The sequence below is a fragment of the Heloderma suspectum genome, chromosome 2, assembly GCF_057233095.1.
Source record: "Heloderma suspectum isolate Gila_16-S chromosome 2, 16-S_ref, whole genome shotgun sequence".
In the NCBI taxonomy this organism is placed as follows: domain Eukaryota; kingdom Metazoa; phylum Chordata; class Lepidosauria; order Squamata; family Helodermatidae; genus Heloderma; species Heloderma suspectum.
Genome location: NC_139459.1, coordinates 84013859 through 84036984, shown reverse-complemented (window position 1 = coordinate 84036984; position 23126 = coordinate 84013859). Strand labels below are relative to the sequence as shown.

General features: G+C 45.2%; 1 protein-coding gene across 3 annotated transcripts; it reads right to left on the bottom strand.

Moving 5' to 3' along the window:
- Positions 1 to 215: 215 nt before the first annotated feature.
- On the bottom strand, positions 216 to 22677 carry ISOC1 (isochorismatase domain containing 1). 3 transcript variants are annotated; one of them, XM_084834002.1, is made up of 5 exons: positions 21643 to 22677; positions 6615 to 6734; positions 6307 to 6514; positions 5946 to 6062; positions 216 to 1652 (listed from the first exon to the last, which is right to left on the bottom strand). In XM_084834002.1, the coding sequence occupies exons 1-4, from the start codon at positions 22102 to 22104 to the stop codon at positions 5992 to 5994; spliced, it is 861 nt and encodes a 286-aa protein (XP_084690128.1). In that variant the 5' UTR covers positions 22105 to 22677; the 3' UTR covers positions 216 to 1652; positions 5946 to 5991. The 3 variants fall into 3 exon arrangements, with proteins under 3 accessions (XP_084690128.1, XP_084690125.1, XP_084690126.1); XM_084833999.1 differs by having other exon boundaries at positions 6311 to 6514; XM_084834000.1 differs by having other exon boundaries at positions 6311 to 6514; positions 21688 to 22677.
- Between the last annotated feature and the right edge of the window lie 449 nt (positions 22678 to 23126).

Here is a 23126-nt window from a genome sequence, read left to right as displayed (position 1 = left end):
TTGTCTATCTCCAGTCACATACCATGCTCATTCTAAATTGTGACAGGTTTGCATTTTCTTTAAATAGCTGAAAGCAAATGGTTTTAAATCCTTATGCTATCCTTAGGTCAGTGCACCAAGTTTTCCAAGGCAATAGCAAGAATGGATGGAACAAGATTTTTAATATCCCCCGGTAAAAGGAAGTATAAAATAAAGATCAAACTCTTACATCACAATAATTAGACACAATAAACATCTGAATTTATTTAAACATACCACGATAATTTTTAGAGCCAGGGTTGGTGGGAAATCTTGAGACATTTCCACCAATGCATTGTTACTGTTGTTTTAAAAATAAATACTATTAGTATTGTGTATCATATTGCAAAATATCTTCCTATAAAGCCACATAGATTCTTCATACAAATTTTAGAACAATATGAATCAGTTATAACATGAATTAATTGGGCTGTAATAAGAGCACACCAATGAATTTCCAGCTATAAAATACTGCATGAAATGACAGATGCTCTTTTCAAAATAGGCTATTATACCAAAGTCTTTTTAAAGACTATTTGGTATCTATATTGCAGAATCCTGCATAAAACTGAAGAAGCTGATTTTCACCCAAAGCTTGCTTGAACTAATGCAGGAGCCAGATGGAGTTCATTAAATCTAAACATAAAGGGATTAAAAATAAATCCCCAAACACATCCAGAAAAAAAGTTATTTTAGTACTTGGAAATGAGGAGCTTGAATATCATCTTCTGAACTGTCTACAAGTGAATTAATATCTTCCATTTCAATGTCATCAATCATTTATATGATCCCATTAGCAAACTGACAGAATTGGTTGTGATTTTAAAGTGGATGTTAACCTGTAGACACTTTCCAGTTAGAACTTTACAGTAAAGTAAAGGACTTTGCGACAGCATTCAGTAATAAGGTCTTGAAAAATCAAGAACCATCCTTGCTACGCTACCAACAGTAATACATCTATATTACTTCTTCCTCCAGCTTATATCTCTAATTATAAAGCAGCCATTTCCCCCAAAGTGTATATATTCTATTCTATTTTAAAATATTATAGAATGTTAAAACCTATCACATATATCTGTCATAGTGAATTATTAATACAAAAAGTAAAACAATGCCACAGTACATTTGTACAATCAAGAGATATTTCACAAAAATATACACTGTTCCTTGGAGCTGTGTTACAATCAGTGGGTACAGTACAAACAGACAGGCACCTCTGTTTTTATAGTTTGTTCTGACAACAAAGCTATCCTACAGTACCCAAAGCCCTAAAGAGCTGTGGCTAACATAATACACTGGCACCTGGACAGCGTAACCAAACAAATTCTGCTAAGGCAAGCAAAAATACATCAATTTGTAGAAGGGGTGTGTGTGTGTGTGTGTAAAAGAGAGAATGTGTGTGTGTGTGAGAGTGAGAGTGTGAGTGAGTGTTTGTGTACTTACAGCTTTAACTCTCCATTGCCAAGGTTCTTTCAATAATGTCTTCTTTATACTTTGGAAAGAAGCCCCGACTCTGGAGCACTTGCCTTAATGAGGTTCTGGATTTCTTTGAATTTGGGATGGTCTTTGTCAGCTATCAGCTGCAGCAATATAGCTTCACTAGTGGTAACAATAATCCCAGTGCGAGCAAGACGCTGAAAAGGCAAAATACGACAATTGAAAATGCTTCTAGTAACAATTACAGTTTATTATTTTAAAAGGAAAAGAGGGAAACATCCATTAGGTTTGGAGAACATAGTCAGTTCTTTTCCCTCACAATTTAGATGGACTAGACAACAATCCAAATAGCTGGGTCTTTAAATCACTCACACGGAATGGTAATGCACAACTGCTTGTGACCTTGGTGAGATTAAATGGGGATTGGGAGCAGGATGGCATATCATATATAATTTTGTATTCATGGGAGTGTTCTGAGGAGCCTCTCCAGTGAATAAAAAGAACATAGGGAAGATTTATATGTTGCCTCCTCCCAGGAAACGGGAGAAAGATAACTCCTTCGTGAGTTCTTACTCTGGAATGTTATAATGCTCAGAGTGTAAATATTATTTTTGACAATAACTACAAAATAAATTCCTTTATACTGTTTACTTTCTTCAGTAGACTATACCTCATATAAAATTTAGGGGTTTTTTTTAGGAAAAAGTCCCAGTTTATATCTGGTGCTATACAATTTATTTATATAAGCAGTACACTAACTGAAAATACATTTTTGTAGCCTTCCAATTGATTGGATCTAGACTGTTAGTTGAACTTTTGCCACTGATTTCAGTGTGACCTAATTTCAACTAACTTAGTCTGGATCTAACCCAATGCTTGCAAATGTCATTACTGGCTTTGCCCCAAGCTAGACAGAAAGTTCTTGCTAAACAAAGTATGCTAAACAATAATGATCACACAGTTCAATGGGATAAACCTGTGTTAATTGATATATTTAATTTCACAGAACTGTAAATCTATGAAATAGAAGTGTAAGAGAAGAAAAGAAGAATGCCCCTTTTCCTGAATATTGATGTCTTTTTCTGCTGTCTCTCTTCTGAGGTAGGATACTTTAACCAGGGGTGGGAATAAAAATAATGCATAATAGTAAAAGGATATTTAGGAAGCAATCCTATGGCCACTAGTCAGTGGCTAGACGGCCATAGAATATTTTGTTTTCTGGGAACTGACCTCCCCCCGCTTCCATGCTGCCTGCGAGGCAGCACGGAGAAGCCCTGTGCTCCGCGCTCGCAAGAGGAACATGGAGAGGCCGAAATGGGACATTCCTGGACGGCAGCGGGGTGGGGGGGGATGCCAGTATGACACATCCAATGTGTCGTCTGGCTGCCTCCTCCCCTGCTCCGCTGTCCCACAGCTAGACAGCCGAAATCAGCTGTCTAGCTGAAAATGCAAGGTGGGAGGAACGGGGCGGGAACGTTCCCCTCCGTGTTTCTCCTGCCCTGCATTGGATAGGCAGTCGCCTCCGAGTTCGGAGGCAGCCGCCTATCTGCATAGGATTGCGCCCTAATTTATTTAAAATATTTCTTAACCATCTTTCATAAAAAAGATTTCAGGGGAGTGTGAATAAAAACTATTCACACAAACATATAAATACAATATAATCAAAACAGCAAATATCCATAATAAATTATAACCAAATAAGCAAAATAAACCAAAATGAAACATAAAAACAGATGGAACAAAATTTCCTCTCAAATGCCTGCGAAAATAGGAAGGTCTTAACCTCGCACCAGAAAGACTATACTGTTGGTGCCAGTCAAGTTTCTTTGAGAACCATTTCCCATTTGGGGTGCCACCACAGAAAAGGACCTCTCCTTTATGAATACATAATACACCTCCCCTAAAGAGGGTACTTGGAGAAGTGCCTCTACAGAAATTCTTAAGACATGGGCAAGCTAGTATGGAAAGTGACACTTGTCCAGGTATCTGGCTCCAAGCTGTTGTACTGGCACCTTAAATAGTGCAAGGAAACGAATAGGCAGCTAATAGCTATTCTTTCAGAATACGTGTAATATGAACAATTCTGACTTAACCAGTCAAAATTCTGACAGCTGAATTCCACACTAACTGAAGCTTCTGGGCCTTCTTTAATGACAGCCCCACAGATCATGCATTACAGTAATCCAGCCTGCAGGTTATTAGGGCATAAATCACAGTGTCCAGGCTATCACTGTCCAGTGATGGCCACAGCTGGTGAACAAGCCAAAACTGGGAAAAGGCACTCTAGGCCACATGGGCCTCAAATGATAAAGCTAGCACTCCCAACAAAGGAGCAGCCCCAAACTGTTCTTTCAGGAAGAGTACAGCCCTGCCCAGAACAGGTTGAACACCAATTTCCATCCAGCGCATTACCTAAAGTGTTACCACTGGAAACTCTGAGATCAGATAATAGCAGACTCAATGGGCTGATTCGCACAACAGGGGCCTGTGTTGTGCCAGGTGCCTACAGGTGCCAGTTTTGCATGATGCCCACAGGTACCCAGCTTGCCGTGACTTGTTGTGTCATGCAAACCCAGGCAGCAGGGGATGTTTGAGGATTAGACAATCCTCAAATAACCCTAGAACAAGCCATGAGTTATTTGAGGGTTGTCTAGCCCCCAAACCACCCCTGCCATCTGGGTTAACACAACGTGCCAACCCACAGCAAGCTGGGTGCACATGAGTGCCATGCAAAAATGGTGCCTGTGGGTGCCCAGCACAACATGACAGCCCCCATTGGTAAATTAACCCACAGTGGACTGTTGTGTCATGAGAACCAGGTCATTACCTTTGTCAAGATGAAAGACAAAGATTAATTCAGTGTGATAGGTTTGTAAAACAGCTACAGCTATGGTATTCCCATTATAGTACAACAACAGTCGAGAAGTTCCAGCAAAGCCCCTTAAAAATGTAACATGCAATTCAGCTTTCAGAAGGATAATTTTGGGGGCACATCTAAGCAGAAGTGGCAAAAAGCACCACAAGTCACAGTAAACTAAGGAAACAAGAAGGAAATGTAAGGGAACGTACATTTAGAACCTTACTTGCTTCACTGCCACTCTTCACTCAGCATCATAAAAGGAGGTTGGCCTAAATACTTAACATTTTAGATTTTTTTTAAAAAGCACATTATTTCCAGAGTCTGAGATTCATTCAGATGCTAATGAAAATCAAACGGCAAAGCTGTTGATATATAAAACCTAGCCGGATATTGTGCAAATCCTTCCCTTTTTAACCACAAAAACCAAGTCCTGAATGAAGACAGCTAGTTTAATCCAGACTTGGTTCACATGCCATGACTACCCATGGATTGTTTAATACATGGGTGGTCATGAACACGTGGGACTGAACAACTTGTGCTGGCTCCCATCCTCCCACTCCTGCTGAGTGGGTAACAAGTCTGGATTGTTCCTCCACCAACAACCCACAATTCTACATCCAGAGTATTCCTGGGTTGTTTAGCTCAGCGGAAACAGATGGGTGGCCCAGAGTCGGCACCCTCACTTCGGCTCAGTCGTGACTACCCAGGGTTTAAACAAATTTGGAGTAGTTGTGAATGCAAGTCACTGTATCATCCTGGATTCCAGATATGTCTAGTGAGCTGGAGACATCCCTGGAAATCAGCCTGGAGATTTAGGGACAAAGGGGCAGGGTATAAATCTTTTAATTAATAAATGTCATATTTGTCCTATGCTTCAATCAAAAAACCCCATGTCCTTCACAAGCAGCAGAAAGACAAAGTGGAACTTACGGTTTTGTGTGACAACACATGAGGCATATCATTACCCTGGCTTACATCTGAGCCCGTGGCTGTTATCATTCTTATACTCTTTGTGCGTCATAAGCATTACACAACAGATTACATTAAGCTTCCATTTAATCAACTGTAACTATTACTACTAAATACCAACTTTCTATAAACTTTAAGGATTTTTAACAGAAATGGAAAAGCTTGCCATTCAGTTGTGATATTACATACGATCAATACATGAGAGTTATGCAGTTTTACTCACTAAGATTTTATAACAGAAGGCTCTGAAGAAGTTCCAGAAGGAACACTACAACATAAAACCTGTTTTGTCTGACAAGCCTGGTCAATTTCCATAACATTCCGATGAACAATACCCCACATGTCATCTCACATGCTTTTTAAAAAAAATCCTAATGTTCCCAACTTTTAGGTTCAAGCCACCAAAATAGTTAGCAAAAAGACAGTAACTACCAAAAAATGTAAAATGCTGGTATATACATTTTAATCAATAAAAATGCAATCCTTGAGATGTCTAGTCATTTATTTGGCAGAAGAATAGGTTCTTGCCACTTCTCGTCTTCTGTGCATTACAAATCCTTGAGACGAATGGTTTGTCAGTACTTATGTCAATCTTCTAACTTTTATACCCTAACTGTTACTGGGGTCATTCTCAAATGCATGTCCATCTAAAAGTAATTACCTCCAAGGCAAACATTCGGTCCATCATACTTCTTGAAGAGGTTGCATCAGCCACAATGTGAACTTCCAGACCTCTGCCAACTAATTCCAATGCTGTCTGTTGGATGCAGACATGAGTCTTGAAGAGAAACAAAAATTAGTTTTATCAACTACAGAAACAGAATATCCAGTACTACAGGACAAGAGTGTTTTCAGATTGTATGTTTATTTTTCACACTGTTAGGCACATAAATGGTGTTCTGAATGTAAATAGTTATTGTTCTAAGCAAGTTTAGTAAGTTACCTTTACAAACAGGATTAAATGTTTATCTAAATATTAATACTATTGTAGGAAGTCTATAAACATAAGAAAAATGAAGTACCTACTTCTACTCCAAATAAAACAACACTGCGGACTCCAGGAATCTCTGCTATTGCAGCCTCAACTTCAGGCAATACCATAGAAAACTTTGTTTTTGGTAAGACAAGTTTAGCTCCACTTAAGTCAATTTCTTGCACTGTGCTTCCAAGACCTTTAGGATACTGTTCTGTAACAATAACTGGGATACCTAAAATCCGTGCACCTTGAAGCTGCAAAGGGAAAGAACACACAGATGAAATTACTTATTTAAGCAATAAAACAGTAAAACCTAGATAGCAGCTGCTGAACAAAGAAACCAAATAAACGTACCAATCGTTGGCCTACGCTGATGATATCTCCAAAATACTTGATGGCTGGTCTGAATCTCTCTTGCATGTCACAACAGAAAAACACAGTGCTAGAAGGTGTGAGATTGCCCAATGTAGTTAGCTGAGACAAAGGAAAAATCAGAAATTTAATATCACATGTCAAATGAGCCATATCTAAGGGCAAATATTTTACACTGGTTAGAATCTAAATACCCACTTTAGGTGAGCCCATGGGGCTGTATGTCTCTCGTAGGATATTTGATTTTTTTCTTTGAATAGCATAACCCCATGTCAAATCACTACCTCGCAAATCATCCATTTCAAAAACAAGCTGTTGCAGCAAGAACTGCTGATTGAGAAGAGAAATCCAGTGCTCCTTAAAGTACATGAAACTGGTTACACGTTTCTTTGGATCCTAGCCATTATCTTTAAGAATGGCTCTTGCATGCAGTTTTCAAGCAGGGCTGTACACGGACCTCCTGATCCGCTTCGGATGCCACTTCGGATCCTCTGAAGTGACCCCTATCTGCCTCAGATCGATTCGGACCCCCTCCACTCCCACTCAGATCCAAAAATGAAGCGCAATTCGGATATCCGGATTGCCCGTTTTTGGCGTTTTCCCATTGACTTGTATGGGAAAACAGAAACGGTCATGAATTTTTTAGTTTTTATGATACAGGCATGAAATTTGGGGGCCTCTCCACCCCCCACCGCCCCTGGAGAGGAAGCCACCTGCAAAATTTCAGACAGTTTGTCCCAGTCGTTTTTGTGCTAGGCGGAGTTAAATTCTGATGTTTTCCACAGAAATTCTCAAAGCAAAGAGCTGTAACTTATAGAATCACAGAATCATAGAATAGTAGGGTTGGAAGAGGCTTATAATACCACTGAGTCCAACCCTGTCAGGGCTGTTTCTGAGTACAGGGAGTGGGATAGCAGTTCAGATTCTGAAGGAGAACCACCAGACATGGGGGAGGTGTTTTCCCAGGCTAGTCCAGACATGACTGGCCCGGCTTCTCAGGTTACAAACGCCCAGCTGGCTGAGGATGAGGGTTCCTCTTCACACACCCCTGTGAGAGACAGCGAACAGAAGGAGCAGGGGGGGTGTAGAATCTGATCTAATAGACGCCAGGCGCAGGCACACAGCAAAGAGGGAGAAGGCAGGAAGAACTTATGACGGTCTACCCAATTTGCCTTGTGTGAGAAGCTGCACTCAGAAGCCTCACGAGAGAGGTTCCTCCCCCGCTTAAGTTAGGCTAGTGAGACTGCCTTCCTCGGCAACTCTCTTAACTACCTTTTGAAGTCCCCTGAAGGCATTCCTTTGTGGACTGAGAGTCACTGAGAATTTGCATCTGTATGACCCTGTGAAGTAATGGATTAAAAGCTATAGACTGAAGCCTCTCATCTGTGTTTGTCTTCAGTGCTGAAATAAAGTGGGGGCTAAAGGAATCCTGAGAAACCCCCTGCTCAATGCAGAAATCCAAGTCAAAGCATCCTTGTCAGATGGCTGTCCAGCTTCTCCCTGTTTCCATGCATGCATGTGAAACCTTGGCCCCTCCCAGCCCCCCTCGAGAACATCCCACCCACCAAAGTCCAGGCAGTTTGGCCCACTGGCTTGGGTGCAAGGAGCTGGTAAAAGTTTTTTCCCCCACAAAAACCCAGAAAGCAAAGAGCTGTAACTTCTCCTTGTTTCCACGGACGTGCATGACACCTGGGCCCCTCCCAGCCCCCCTCAAGAGCATCCCACCATCCAAAGTCCACGCAGTTTGGCCCACTGGCTTCTGTGCTAGGCACAAGTTGAATTTAATATTCCCAGAAACTCAGACCAAACTCGGAAGGGAAAGTGTGTTGAAGCAGAGGTCGCTATCCCTAAACTCTGCTGCAGTTTTCTTTGAAGCTCAAAACAACCCTGATTCAGAAGAATCCCCAGCTCAGCCTCTCTAAGGCTTAATACACACATTACCTGGCAGGCAGGCTGGAAGAGGTTATTTTTTTATCTGCACTTGTTTCTTTCTAGCACATATTAAATGACTATTTTGAATGTATCTTGAATGAACACGGTCAGTGCCTAGCCCAGAAGGGCCACTGATTTTTGGACACTGGAAACCTCCACCTGGTGGACCCAAACTTCCCTCACCCCATCTCCTCCATGGTGGCCTGCCTAAGCCTCTTGGGGGTGAGAGACGGAGAGCTTGCAGGAGTTCTGGCAGCACTACCAGCCTTCTGCTTGCCCCTGCTGCTGGCCTGCTGGGACGTGGGGGCCTCTTCCCCGAGCAAGACCGATTGGTGCTGCCTCCTGAAGTGCCGGAGCAGGCTGCTGGTGCTGTAGGGCCCTGGCTGTTTCCCCCTGCTCAGGGATGCCTTGCAGCAGCGGCACATGGCGGTGCTGGGATCCGCTCCCAACTCAAAGTGGTCCCACACAATGCTGCCCTTACGTTTTAGGGGAGGAGGAGATGCACACTGCCTGCCTTGAGTCTGGGGTGCACCACACGAGCGGGGGGAACAATGGAAGAGGGGTCGGGTGCTGGCGCCTCTTGCTGCTGCTGCTCCTCCAACACACCCCGGACCATCTCCTCCTCTTCGCCCTCCACCACACTGAGGACGTCAGACACCTCTGACCTAACATCCATCAGTGGGCTCCCCTCTTCCACTACAGGAGATGCTGCTCCGCCTTGGGCAAGAGTGCAACTCGCCACTGCCAGCCTCCTCGAACAGTGACCTCTGAGCTCTGCAACTGGCCTCTGCACTCTGCTGCCCTCCTGCACTGGGATGCACTATCTGGACTAGGAGACAGACAACTTACCTAATGGTGCTGCTAGTGACAGCAGCACCTCGCCCACCTCTACCCCTGCCAACACCCCAAAGATGCCTCATATTGCACTGGATTTCTTTGCCACATAGTGGAGTGTTATTGGAATAAGAAGGTAATTAATATAAATACTATGTGTCTCGTGCTTTTTAAATACCGTCTTGAAATTTGGACGTATAGTGTTGATGGAACAACAACCTAGCACGCACGCGCGCGCGCACACACACACACACACGGACACAGACACACAAGAGATAAAGAAAAGCAGAGCTACATAAGCAAATAATGGGTGTCTTTAATTTATTGTTTTATATTTCATGTTCTTTTATGGAAGGCAGCTTAACTTCAAGAAATACAGGATGACAGTGGAGGCGATAAGAGCCAAGAGCAAGCAAACAAACAATAATAAAAAAAACCCTTCTTTAATTTCTGTTTTGGGAGAGAAGACGCAGATGGTTCACTTCAGCGGGGCCGGGGGGGGACACACAAACACTACACACATAGGCTGCTATAATATGCTTTTCTTTAAGAATTTAGAAAGCAAGAAATAACTAAATTCTTGAATATGTCTTAAAAAGTCCTGGAGCGGCATGGTCATTTTAAAAGGTTTTTCTTTCTTTAAAACAGCGTTGCTTTAAACAAAGAGTTTATCACTCGGGCACACCTAAGACAGCCTTCTTTTGGGAAGCCCCTAGGAAGAGGAAGTGTTTTGGCTGAAAGTAAATGGAGACGGAGGATTTCAATTTTAAAAGAACACCCACAAACAAGGCAGTGAGCACAATTCTTTTTTTTTTTTAATGTACGTATTTATTATCGGAATATATCACACTGAGTTTTTATTTACGAAAATTTGCAACTCTTTGTGGATGACAAAAAAAAAGCTGCATGACTGCTGGCTCCGCAGGAACTTGTGGTGCTGTTCCGCAGAGGATCCCGTGGCACAGACTGAAGGGAATTCGATCCCATTTCAGTCCGTGGCAGAATTCTCTGACATCCCTAATATAAACAAACACAGGAATGGCGGGGGAAGGGGGAGCAGAGCAGCAACGAGCAAGGAAAAACTATGTTAGTTTGAAAAAATATGGAAAGGAGAGATGAATATATCTAACACAAATAACAAATGAGTTGGATGTAGAAAGAAATAAGAGAAGGAGGCTGGAAGGGGTGCTGCAAAGCACCATCCCAAAGGGAACGGTCGAGTAACGAATAAGGGAATGATCCCACTACAACCAAGCTGTTTCCTTTTAATTTAAATATCGAGGAAAGCCTAATGGCAATCAAAAATGAAGAAATAGAAGGAACAACTCCAAGGAACGCACATGCGCACACACATACACACGATCATCCAGCCATACACCAGCCCTCTCCCAAAGACACAGCTAGCACAATAACCGAACACAGCCTTTCGCCGAAGTATATATACCCTCTTCCTCCACCACTCTCTCTGATTGGAGACTGCTGGCATCGGTTCTGACCAAGAGTTCCTATTCACCAAAGCACAGTCCCTCCTCCTCCTGCGCTTGCCTTCCCGTCTCCCCCTGCGTCCACTCACCTTCCCCTCCCTCCTCCTCCCCTTGCCCCTCCGCGTGAGCTTTCAGAAGTTGATACATTTTGGAGACAGCCTGTCTGGACTGCTCAGGCATTAAGTAGAGCTCTGAATATACGAGGCGGAGGAGACGCTTCGGGGGGGGGGGCTCTTCGCCCCGGGGTGCCTTGGCACTGCTCTGACCCACTTCATATCATGAAGATTTTGCTCTGAATCAGCTGCTTTCACCTCGTTATTCGGGCTTCATGATGAGGCAATGCACAGCCCTATTTTCCAGTGTTTGAAGCCAGTATCCGATGTGTAACCTAAGCATATTTCAAGATATAATTAAAGTTTAAAAGGCAACAGGCATTGACACAGTTTTACAAATACAGCAACACCAAGCAACATGATTTTTTTATAACAACTATGCCAATTTAAAGACATATTTAAACTGTTATACTTTAGAAATGGCAATTTAATGTGCAATCCTATGCATGTTTAGACAGAAAAAAAATTCTATGGCTCCTAGCATTCTCCAGCCAGCATAGTTGTAGGAGGTTTTTTTGTCTAAACATGCATAGGACTGCACCCTTAGAAGCCCAGTTTTTTAAAAAATAACTACTTAAAAAACTACTCAGAAGTAAGACATACTGTGTTCAATGGGACGTATTCCCAGGTAAGTGTGTGTATGATTGCAGCATAAGAGGACAAGCAGTATCACGTCATCTGCTGTCAGTGTTAAGATAGATGTAGCATTCTAAAAGGGAACCACAGTCGGTTCTTCACCCATTGAACAGGTTCGGATGACACGCCACAGCTTGTCACGAGTTATTTAACTCACGACAACCTGTGGTGCTTGTGGACACCAGACTGCATATGCAACTTCTGCTCAGAAGTTGTCATGTTGAGCGTGGGTTATGTAAGGGTTAAACAATCTGCACATAACCCTCAAACAGACTGTGGGTTACGGTTGGCATGGCCGGTCACAAACACTAACTTTCAAGAGTATACTGTTCTGTTGTGATATGCAAGTTTCTGGGTTTCTGTTGCGATATGCAAGAGAGATTCAGACCACCTATCAAGTGTTTTGGAGATATCAACAGCATAGGCCAACAACTGGTACGTTTATTTGGTTTCTTAGTTCAGCAGCTGCTATCTAAGTTTTACTATTTTATTGCTTAAATAAGTAATTTCATCCTTCTGTGTGTTCTTTCCCTTTGCAGGCTCAAGGTGCACTGATTTTAGAAAACCCACTTATTGTTACAGAGCAGTATCTTAAAGGTCTTAGAAGAACAGTGCAAGAAAGTGTTTGTGACTGGCCATGCTCACCATGGCAGCCATTTTATGAATGAGAAAGCCCCTCCATGGTAGACATTTTGTGGGAATGCCCATGACACTTTCAAATTCTAAATGTGCCCACCAACGCAAAAAAAGTTAAGAGAGCCCTGCTCTAAGTAGAGAACATTATTTTATATTGGTTTTCACCTCCCACATGCCTCTCAGTCTTCTTACCCATAACCTGACATTTCTTCTCCCCCTTCTTTCATACGTAACTTGTATCCTGTCCCCAACTGCCAGTTTCTTTCATCCCTCCTGCTGCTTTTACAATCACTTCCTACTGTAACAGCTTCCTTCTTATCCCCTTCCTCTTTAATGCCAGTTCTTAAACATCATCACCATCTCATTTAATATTATTAAAAATACCAGCTTTGCTCTCTAACCAACTGCCACGCCTGCCTAGGCAGTGTACAAGGTGTGGCCATGGCACAAAGCAGTCAAACAAAGAATCACTGCGCAGTCTGCAGCACTGAGACCCACTGATGGGTCCTGACCCAGTTTGAGAAACGCTGGGTAAAACCAAACCTGACCAATCTCATGTGAAGTTATAATTACTTCTACATATAACTCCATTCCAGAAGTCCAAGTAACCTTTTAGGGCAGGGATGGGCAACCTGTGGCCTTCCAGATGTTTTAGCCTACAACTCCCCTCACCCCTCACCATTGGCTAGGCTGGCTAGGGCTGATGGGAGTTGTAGACCAAAACATCCGGAGGGCCACAAGTTGCCCAGCCCCGCTTTAGGGTATGAATTTTAATGTATATTTGGACTAAGGATGTATGAATTACTTACCTGCCGTTCCGGCGGGGGGTGGCGCGGAGGAGTGCAGAGGCAATCCTTCCCTCCCCCTGGAATCCTCGCCTACTGGCTCCATGGTGATTCAGTGGAGCTGCCGGCTGGCTCCGAAGCCCCAGTAATATGGCCACCATTGACGTATCACTGGCTGGACTAACGTACTGCGGAAGCAAACGGCGTCCGGCATAGCAGACACCATTTGCGTCCCTGCTCTTTGACATGATAGGCTACGTAAATCTTTACATAGCCTATCACGCGAAAGAACAGGGCCGCAAATACGTAAAAAAGATTTACGCAGCCTATCACATCAAATAGTAAGGACGCAAATGGCATAGCAGACGCCATTTGTATCCACAGTCCGTCAGTCCAGCCAGCGATACGGCAATGGCAGCCATATCGCTGGGGCTTCAGAGCCAGCAGCAGGCAGGATCCGACCGGTGAGGACTTCGTGGGGAGGCGGAGGTAAGAGATCTGATCCTCCACGGACTTGGGGGGGGGGGGGGCGGAGTCAATAGAACCTGGCCTCACTGGGGTCCATGGAACATTTCTCCGACATCCCTAATTTGGACACTGACTAGCAACAGCAGTGACTGGACTTAGACCTCCAGGAACTACTACAAAACTCAGGTTTGGATCATCCATATCCATAAAGATGGTACAGCTTCAAAAAGAGATTTCCCAGCTACGCATCATGAATCATGGAGGACACAATCCTATTGGGATAGGTAGCTGCCTCCGAACGTCAAATGCACGGCAGGAGTAGCGCAGAGGGGATCCTCTCCTCCGCGTTCCAGCCGCCCTGCATTCGTGGTTTAGACAGCCAATTTCAGCTAGCCACAGGACGTCCGAGCGTGGGGTGGGGAGGCCAGATGACGCATAGGAAGCATCACACCAGCACTTCCGGACTCGCCGCCCCAGGGAACACCCCCTTTTGCCCTGCACCATGCTGCTCTTACGATCCCAGAGACAATCCGCACCACCTACAAGGTGGTGAGGGAGGGGGAGGCAGTTCTCTGGGAACCAACCAATCCTATGGCCGTCTAGCGGCCATAGGATTGCACCCTAAACCACAAATGTTTGCATGTGTAGACTGTATTAAAGACAGGCAGACAATATGTACAGTAGTCCACAAGATGAGTGGAACACGCTTTTGGATTTAAGTAAATACAAGACATGGATGAAAATCAGATCATGAACATGATGCTTTCAGCAGATTGCAAGGGCACTGTTAAGTAGCTTAGGATTCAAAAGTTACCACTCTAACTTCAGAATTCCAGTGTTTTTCAGATTTGACTACTCAACTGTACTTTTAAGTTACTCTTTGTAATGAGAAATGTATTTTCAGTAAAGAGCTGGGATCAAAAGCATGTGCCCACAGGCATTTGGGTTTCCTCTCTCCCTCTTCCAGCAGGAACCCCTTCCACCCACCCCCAAAAGACCCAAGAAAGTCAAAGGGTGCTCCAGAGGAAGAACTGGCTATTACACACACGCGCACATGGGTCTCTCTGCCTGTCTTAACCCATTTCTCTCATTTCTGAATCATATCGCAAACTATTTCTCTTTTAAATAATGCTAAAGTATTATCTCTCTTCATTCTTGTTGATGCAATTATAAGAGATCTTTATATCAATCATTATGACAATTAAATAGATTGGCAATCCTATCCATATTTATGTGGAAATAAGTCCCATTATTTTTAGTAAGATCTACTCGCACGCAAGTGTGCATATTATTGCAGACTGGAACGTTTATGTTGCAATCTTTAACATGCTTACTAGGGAATAAACCCCACTGAGTACAATAGGACCTACTTCTGAGTAAACATGTATAGGATTGCACTGTTAAAGAGCCTTACTTCTGAGAAAAACAAACATAGGATCGAGCAGTTAAAGTTTTACATGAAGAAAATAAGATACTTTAAACATAATTCACCTGACTATTTCATGCCTGGACTGTTTTTACATTTCAGATGGTTGTTGTTGTTCAGTCGTTAAGTCTTGTCCGACTCTTCGTGACCCCATGGACCATAGCACGCCAGGCCTTCCTGTCCTCTGCTCTCTCCCCGAGTGTGCTCAAGTTCATATTCATTGCATCGGTGATGCTATCTAGCCATCTCATCCTCTGCCATCCCCTTCTCCTTTTGCCTTATGTCTTTCCCAGCATCAGGGTCTTTTCCAGTGAGTTTTCTCTTTGCGTTAAGTGGCCAAAATATTTTTCAGATGGTATCAGGGATCAAAGTTGACTTCAATGGTATTAAAGCACTTTAAATGTATGCAGGATTGCAGCCACTGCAGTGCCTTGAAGATGGCCTTATCAATTAAATGCATCAGACTCTGATCATTACAATGTATCTTTGGTCCTTTTCTCTATTTAAAAAAGTACCTAAATAAATGGCAAATGATAAATATGTAACCTGTGCCATTAATGGAGGGAGCAATCCTGAGGCCACTGGACAGCGGCTAGACGGCCATAGCATATGTTGTTTTCCAGGAATTGACCTCAGAGCCCGCACTCCAAGGTCAGTTCCCAGAGAACCGACCTCCCCTGATTTCCGTGTGGCCTTGGAGGCAGCATGGAACAGCCCTGTCCTCCGCGCTCGCAAGAGGAGATTGGAGTGGCCAAAAAGGGGTGTGGCTGGGGGCATTTCTGGGGCGGGCGGAAATGCCTGTACGACGTATCCAGTGTGTCGTACAGCAGCCTCCTTCCCTGCTCTGTCCTCCTGCAGCTAGCTAGATATTTCGGCTGTCTAGCCAAAAATTCAGGGCAGGAAAAGCGCAGAGGGAACGATCCTCTCCGTGCTTCTCCTGCCCTGCTTTGGATAGGCGGTCGCCTCTGAGTTCTGAGGCAGCCGTCTATCTGGATAGGATTGCGCCCTAAATCAGTTTCTCAAATTGGAGAAGCGCACAAACTAAGGAATATGGGTCATCAACAACAAAAAGAAACACTGAATTAAATGTACTGCAAATATCTAGCTTCCAAGTTTAGTGAAATAAATCTAAGCAGTCTGTTTGAAAACAGTATCAAATACTTCTCATGCAAGTTTGCCTATAAACATCTGGCTGTTATAGAAAGCAGATATCTAAAGGTAAACCATTATTCCTAGCCCTTCAAATGCTATGTATTAGGGATGAAAATTTATTCCATGTAACTGGAAGATACTCAACTAAAGTTTTAACTGATTAATTGGTACAGGAAATTTTTAATCAATGGAAGCTCACAATAATTGGAGGGATTGAGATGGCTTCTTCTCTTATAGCAGTTTTGGCTCTTGTGTGTTACTTTAATGGGAAGTAAAAAATAAACATTGAAGGACTTTTTCTTCCAACAACCAATGGTAGCTTTGTTTCATAAAATGCAAGTTCTCACATTTTTAAAACATCCTGAAAAAGGGCATTACCACAAAGATACTGTTAATGCAGACATACATTTAAACTTAATTAATTTACCTATTTATTACTTAAAAGATCAATCAACTAAGGGTGCAATCCTATGGCCGCTAGTCAGTGGCTAGACTGCCATAGGATAGGTTGGTTCCCTGATAATCAGCCTCCACCCCCTCCCGCGCTGCCTCATGGGCAGCGCGGATTGGCCCCATGCTCTGTGCACATAAGAGCAGCATAGAGCAGCAAAAACAGGGTGCTCCTGGGGGCAGGCAGAAGTGCCTTTCCAACGCTTCCTATGCGTTGTCCAGCCTCTGCCCCCCCACTCCAATTTCCCGTGGCTGGACAGCCAAAATCAGCTGTCTAGCCACAAATGCAGGGCAGCTGAAGTGCGGAGTAGATCCCCTCCACGCTGCTCCTGCCCTGCATTGGATAGGCAGTTGCCTTCAAGTTCGGAGGCGTCCCCTTATCCTGATAGGATTGCACCCTCCAACATCTTTAAAATCAGTGAATATATAAATTAACAAACATTTGTCAGAATTATATGCTTGCAGCAGCACTGTGTAACATAGTGGCCAGGTTTATACATAACAGTAAGCCACATTGCGATTTGTTGAATTGTGGATTGTCTTCATGTCCAAACTTGTGTGCTGTATCTAGGAAAATTCTATAATTCACAGAACATCTAGTAGCTTCTATATTTATTTTCTGTTTCTTCTGTAGCACCTTTCAGCCCAAACACTCAAGGTTACAATTTAAAAATAATAGCTAGGAGTCAATATACAAAAGGAAAATGGGACAAAAAGAGAACAGCTCTTCTCTGAACAGTATTAGATTGCAGACCTTAATAAAATAGGTTGTTTTTCAACAATGTAAAATTAATATCTGCTATACTGCATTACCATACATTTAAGCCTTACCTTATCCTGTTCCACTTGAGGTGAAGCTTCTCTCAGACATTCTACATAGTTGTTGGAAGTACAGCACAATCTTAAATATGTCTATTAAGAAGTCCGACCAAGCAAGGGCACCCTAGTTGATGTGCTTAAGATTATAATCGTAAAGACATCATCATGGAACCCAAATGTGCCTAGAAGTGCAGTTATTTAGTACCTTATTCTTATACCTCCTTAGGTGAAAGTACATACACCCCACTAAAATCAATTAGATTTACTTTCAAGAAAATGTATTTACGATGGAGGTATTTCACACAGTATATTTTTCATATTTATTTTTTTTTAAACCAAATACTGATGTATCTGCAGAATGCATACTTTACTAATACATCCACATTATCATATAATACATCCAGATATCAGTGCAGTTCTGCAACTCCCACTTTTTATAAATTCAAACTTATTGACCAAGACAAGCATATTTTAACAATGAATCCTATGAGTGTAGACAGCATATCTAGAACTAGAGACTGTGTAAAAAAAAAAGGCTGCAGCTCAGGGGTAGACCATGTACTTTGCATGCAGAAGGCCCCAGGCTCTCGGTACCCAGGTAGGGCTGGGAAAGATTCCTGTCTGAAACCCTAGAGAGCGGGTCCGTGTAGATAATACTAAGCTAAATGGACCACTGGAATGACTCAATGACCTGGTTCGCACATCACGCTAAACCGCGGTGGGTTGTCACCATGGGTGGTTACAGCGTGGCTTAGCATGACGTTCAAACCCGGCGCGCCTTTTCAGTCGTGGGTTCTCACAAAAAAGCCACCCTGATAACCTATGGCTTGTGATAGGGTTGTTTAGGATGGCTTATTCTCAGGGTGACTTGTCGTGACATCTGAACCTGGCAAAGCTTCAGTGTGGGTTGTTCAAAACGACGACAGAGTCACCTGGCAAAAGTGGTGAAAAACCCTGCAAGTCACTCCTTGTGATCTCGCTGACAATATCCCCTCTCTATTACATCTTGAATTGACAAAAAGACCCACACACACACTGAATTTGCGCAAATCTCCCCAAAGGAAAGGAAAAAATTCTACATAAAACCCTCTACTCTGCTAATGAGCACAAATGCGTTCATTATCGGAGTAGGCTGCTGAGGCTGTGCTGCAAAGGCCCATGGGATATGTGCCAGGAGCAGGCGGGAGGACTAAGGGGGAAAGCAGTCACAGCAAGCCACACCACACCTGATCATCTGTTGGGAGTGAGTAACACAGGTTAGCAAGCGAACCACCCGCTGTAGCTTATTTTCAGGGTGGCTTATTATGATGTGCAAACTTGCCCAACATAAGGCAGCTGCCTATGTTTCCAAAAATATAGGATGGAATCTAAAGAACTATGAGCAGAGTTCTGCTCGTGCAGCAGGGCTTTCCCACCTGCTCCCTCATGCTGTTGCCCAACCCTGCCTTGTGTTCCTGTGGAGACCCTCCAGAATGGCACAGGGGGATGTAGCTGGAGGAAATCACTCTCCTCCCTTGTGAGGGTCAAAGTGTCTTACACAGGGGGCTCTCTGGATCTCACCTATAGTTTGTCAATATCGTGGGCAACTACTTTAGAGTCATTCTATGTCCATGACCAGCATGCATAATGTTTAAAAGATCCAAGCCAAAGCTTGCTCGACATCATTTAATGCAGATTGGCTAGCCCCTAACACACTTTGAGCATCCTTTTGTGCACTCGGTATGCTGTCAAGATGGTAACCCCCCCCCAGCATATTCAGTATGGTCTGCGACTTCCACTATCCTCTGTTCAACTCACTCATTATCATGAGCAGAGGTACACTAGCGAATGTTATTAGGTCTTACAGAGGAGGAGAAAACATGCCGTCACAGACACGTGCTTGCTTCCATTTCTATTCTCAATGCATTTACTGGGAATTTTCATTGATTTAAAGTGAAATTTACACATTAACAGCCTCATCTTAAAAACTACTCACCTAACCCCGCACAGGACCAGGCTGTTAGTGTGCTTTAAAGCTAAGGATGGTGGAGAATTCCGCCACGGATTTCAGTGAGGCCGAATGCACTGGCATTCGGCCCCCCGAAATCCGTGGCGGAACGGCCTGCCCCCTCGCCCCCCCGCGGATTCCCCCCGGGACGAAGCTTACATGGGGCGGATGTTCCGGATGGCGGCAGTTCTGGCTGGTCTTTCGACCGGCTGCCACAGCTGCCATTTGCATCCTGGTCTTTGCCGTGATAGGCTACGTAAGTATTTACGTAAGTATTTACGTAGCCTATCACGGCAAGCCAAGCAAAACAAAAAAAACAGCATATGCAAATGGCGGCGGCTACAGCGGCCGCCATTTGCATTGACTATTTTTCGCCGTTCTAGCCTACGTAAATACTTATGTAAGCTATTACGGCGGGAAAAAAAGGAAGCAAGTAGTGCCCACTACGCTATTTGCATTCCCCCTTTTTTCACCGTAATAGCCTACGTAAATATTTACGTAGGATAAAACTGCAAAAAATAGGGAACGCAAATGGCGGCTGCCGTAGCCGCCGCCACTTGCGTAGGCTGTTGGGGTTTTTTTGCCCAGCCGTGATAGGCTATGTAAATACTTACGTAGCCTATCACGGCAGCCTGGCTGGATGCAAATGGCAGCTGCCATTTGCATCCGCAGCAGCCCGTCTGTAGCCGGAAGTCCAGCTGCGGACAGCCCTGGCCAGCTGCTCCGCAGAGCCGCCATGGAGCGAAGCCAGCCGGGCAGGATTCCAGGGGGGAGGACTGGATCACCTCCCCCCCCCCCGTCGAGGATTCTGGGGGGACAGAGAGCCCCCCCCCACAAATCAATCCTGCGAAAAGGTAAGTGACTTTCGTACATCCCTATTTAAAACCACAGGCTAGTGAAGAGGCACTACTCATCTACTGTTTGTACCAATCATCTGTCCTTGTGTGTTGCGATGGATGATAAAAAGCTGCCTCCGTACATTGAGGTTCCTTGCTCTTACACATTTCTAATCTACTCTGCCTTTCACAGTGGACAAAAATCCAGGATTCTTTAAAACATGGACCAGCACAGCTACCTTTGCTTTTCATGGTGGATGTTTCTCTCGGCCTTTACGTGATTTGTCTCAGATACCTAATTAACCTTAAATGCATTTCCTAACATGTCATCTGTTCTTGCTTTTGTTCCAGATTAATGAATTGAGAATATCTTCCATGCCAGCTTTGAGCTAACAGGCATCAGAATTTCCACTTGCCACCCAAACATATTTGGGGATGCCATCTTGTACACATTTAGCAGGGTGTAAGCCCCATTGACCTTAGTGGGAATTACTTCTGAGTAGACATGCTGAGGATTACACATCTGTGAAAGCGTGGAGAGAATCCACCCCTTCTTGATGCTTTTGTGACTATCTCTGCCCTCCTTGGAAAGAACCAAGAATTTGGGAAGCATGCCCCTCTGCTCTTATCAGATGGGTATTTGGGATGAAAGGCATTTCTAGTTCCTAGCTGGGATTACAGCAGATCTCTAGTTCTAGTTTAATTCTCATCAAAACTGAGAAGGAACAAGTACAGACTTGTCAGAAGAGTTTGCCCTCCACCCCCCAAAATAGCAATCAGGCAGGTGGCTGTATTTGCGTATTTCTGAGTGGCCAGAATTTTAACCAAAGATGAAAGTGCCAGTCGGCACATGGCGGTAAGTCCCATTGAAATGAGCGGGCTTAACTTAGAAACGATCACCCCGGGGCCAAATCTCTCTTCACCCAAGTACTCCAAACGTGGCCTTAGGAGGCAAGTCATTATCCCTCAAGCTCAGCTCCCCACCTACCACAGAGGAATCGACCTACTTCAGAGGGTTGTTGTAAGGATTACTAAGCACACTCCGTTTGGAAGGGCCCGCTGTCTGCGGAGCCCTCGGAACACTCAAGGGCGCTCCAGAAATGCTTCCTATTCGCATTTATGCAAGTTGCTGCGTTGCACACCGCGCAGGAGGAACACGGCGTGCGCGTGGGAGGACGCGAGTTCGCCAGGCTCGTCCCTACTCCTGCTTGCTTGTCTGACTGGAGGTGGGCCACCGACGCCTTGCCACTTCTTTCACCTCCGCCGCCGCCAGAGTACTGTGGGAGGAGAAGGGAGGGGAGGGAGCCTCCCCTTCGCTGGGCTGGAGGAGGCCGTGCGGGTGCGCGCGCGCGCCACTGCGCAGGCGGAGGCGTCCTTTCCTCCGCGGGCGCCCGGGGCACCGACGGAGCGGCGGGCCGCCTTGCGCGCGGGCGCGCCCTCGCTCTCACCCACCTGTATCTGCAGCGGCACGAGGCGCACTCTGCAGCGCTCGCTCACCAGGAAGCCCTTGGGCAGGTCGATGTATTGGCTCCATTCCTCGGAGAAGAGCTGCGCCACGAACTTGCGGTGCATGTCGAGCTGGTCGCCGTAGAGGCTCAGGAACTTCTGGATCAGCGCCTCGTAGCCAGAGCCGCGCGGCACCGCCGAAGGCCTGGCGAACACCGAGAAGCAAAAGAGCACCGGCACGGAGCCGGAGCCCCCGCCGCCGCCGCCGCTTGGCGGGAGAGGAGCGGCGACGGCGGAGGCTTCCGTGAGCAGCTGCTGCGCCGCCGCCGCCGCCATGTTCGGGGGCAGCCGCTCCAGTTCCGCGCCGCCGCTGCTGCTGCAGCTCCTCCTCCTGCCGCCGCCGCCGCCCGGCCAGACGGGAGGCGCCGGCGGCCCCCAATCCCGGCTCCTGCTCCTCCTCCTCAACATAGAGGCCGGCCCTGCCCCCCCGGGGCGGGCCAGACCCAGCCAGGTGGGGGCGGGCGCTGCTCGGCTGTCCCTCTCCCAGACCGCGGCTGTTCTCGGCCCACAGCCGCCGCCGAGGAGGAGCCCTCCAGCCACAGTCGCCTTCTCCTTTGTGATCCCCTCACAGCAGAGAGAACGAGCGTCTCGCACGCTCGTCGTGCTGCCCGGCGTGCTGCGGGGGAGCCAGGCGGGCGGTGACGGCGGTATCGGGGAGCGGCCCCAGGGAACCGCGGCTGCCCGCCTGCTTGCCGCCCTTGCAGGGCAGCCTGAAAGCGAGGGGGGGCTCGGAGGGCGGGAGATTCACGACGGAGTTTTCCCTCTCGGTTTTCTCCTCGCTGCGTTTAATCTCGGTTCTCCTGGCGGGTGGTTGCCGCGTCGCATCCCGCGCCTGGCAGACTTCATCTCCAAAAGGTGCTGTGGCATGAGTTGTGCCAGTCAACTATTTGTTACAGTGATCAGATGCATGGTGAACTGAGAAAACGGTGGGTGTATAGACCCTGAGTTACGGTGAATTGGAGAACAAGTCAAACGTTTAGCTCATTTAAAAAAAAAAAAAATACTAAGTACAACTTTCCAAGGCATCTTACAAAATAAAATTTTAAAACCTATAATTATATACAACAATCAATATAATTATTAAACCAACAATTAATAATCCAATAACAATTTGCCAAAGGACTGTAAAAACAAAAAATTCAGCCTGGGAAAATAAAATGGTCTTCACTGGCAACTAAACAATAAAAGTTAATAACATAAGAGCCATGCTGGAGCAGACCAAGGGTCCATCTCCTCCAGCATTCTGTTCACATAGGGGCCAGAATGTGTGACTAGATGGCACCAAGTGAACATTAAAGGAGCAATCCTAGACTTGAGACCTGCAGGTTGAGGGGCTGTGGGATTTAATGGAAGTCCTGCCATGCTGGCAGAATGTGAGATATGCCAGCATCATCAAAGATATGATATACTGCTGGTGCAGCTGCCCCACC

Excerpts from the sequence above, each read along its gene's own strand:
- ISOC1 (XM_084833999.1), bottom strand. The coding sequence starts at position 22,104 with ATGTTGAGGAGGAGGAGCAGGAGCCGGGATTGGGGGCCGCCGGCGCCT. Across the intron at positions 6,515-6,614 it reads TCAGCGTAGGCCAACGATTG|CTTCAAGGTGCACGGATTTT; the intron begins GTACGTTTATTT and ends TTCCCTTTGCAG. Across the intron at positions 1,653-5,945 it reads ACCGAATGTTTGCCTTGGAG|CGTCTTGCTCGCACTGGGAT; the intron begins GTAATTACTTTT and ends TTGCCTTTTCAG.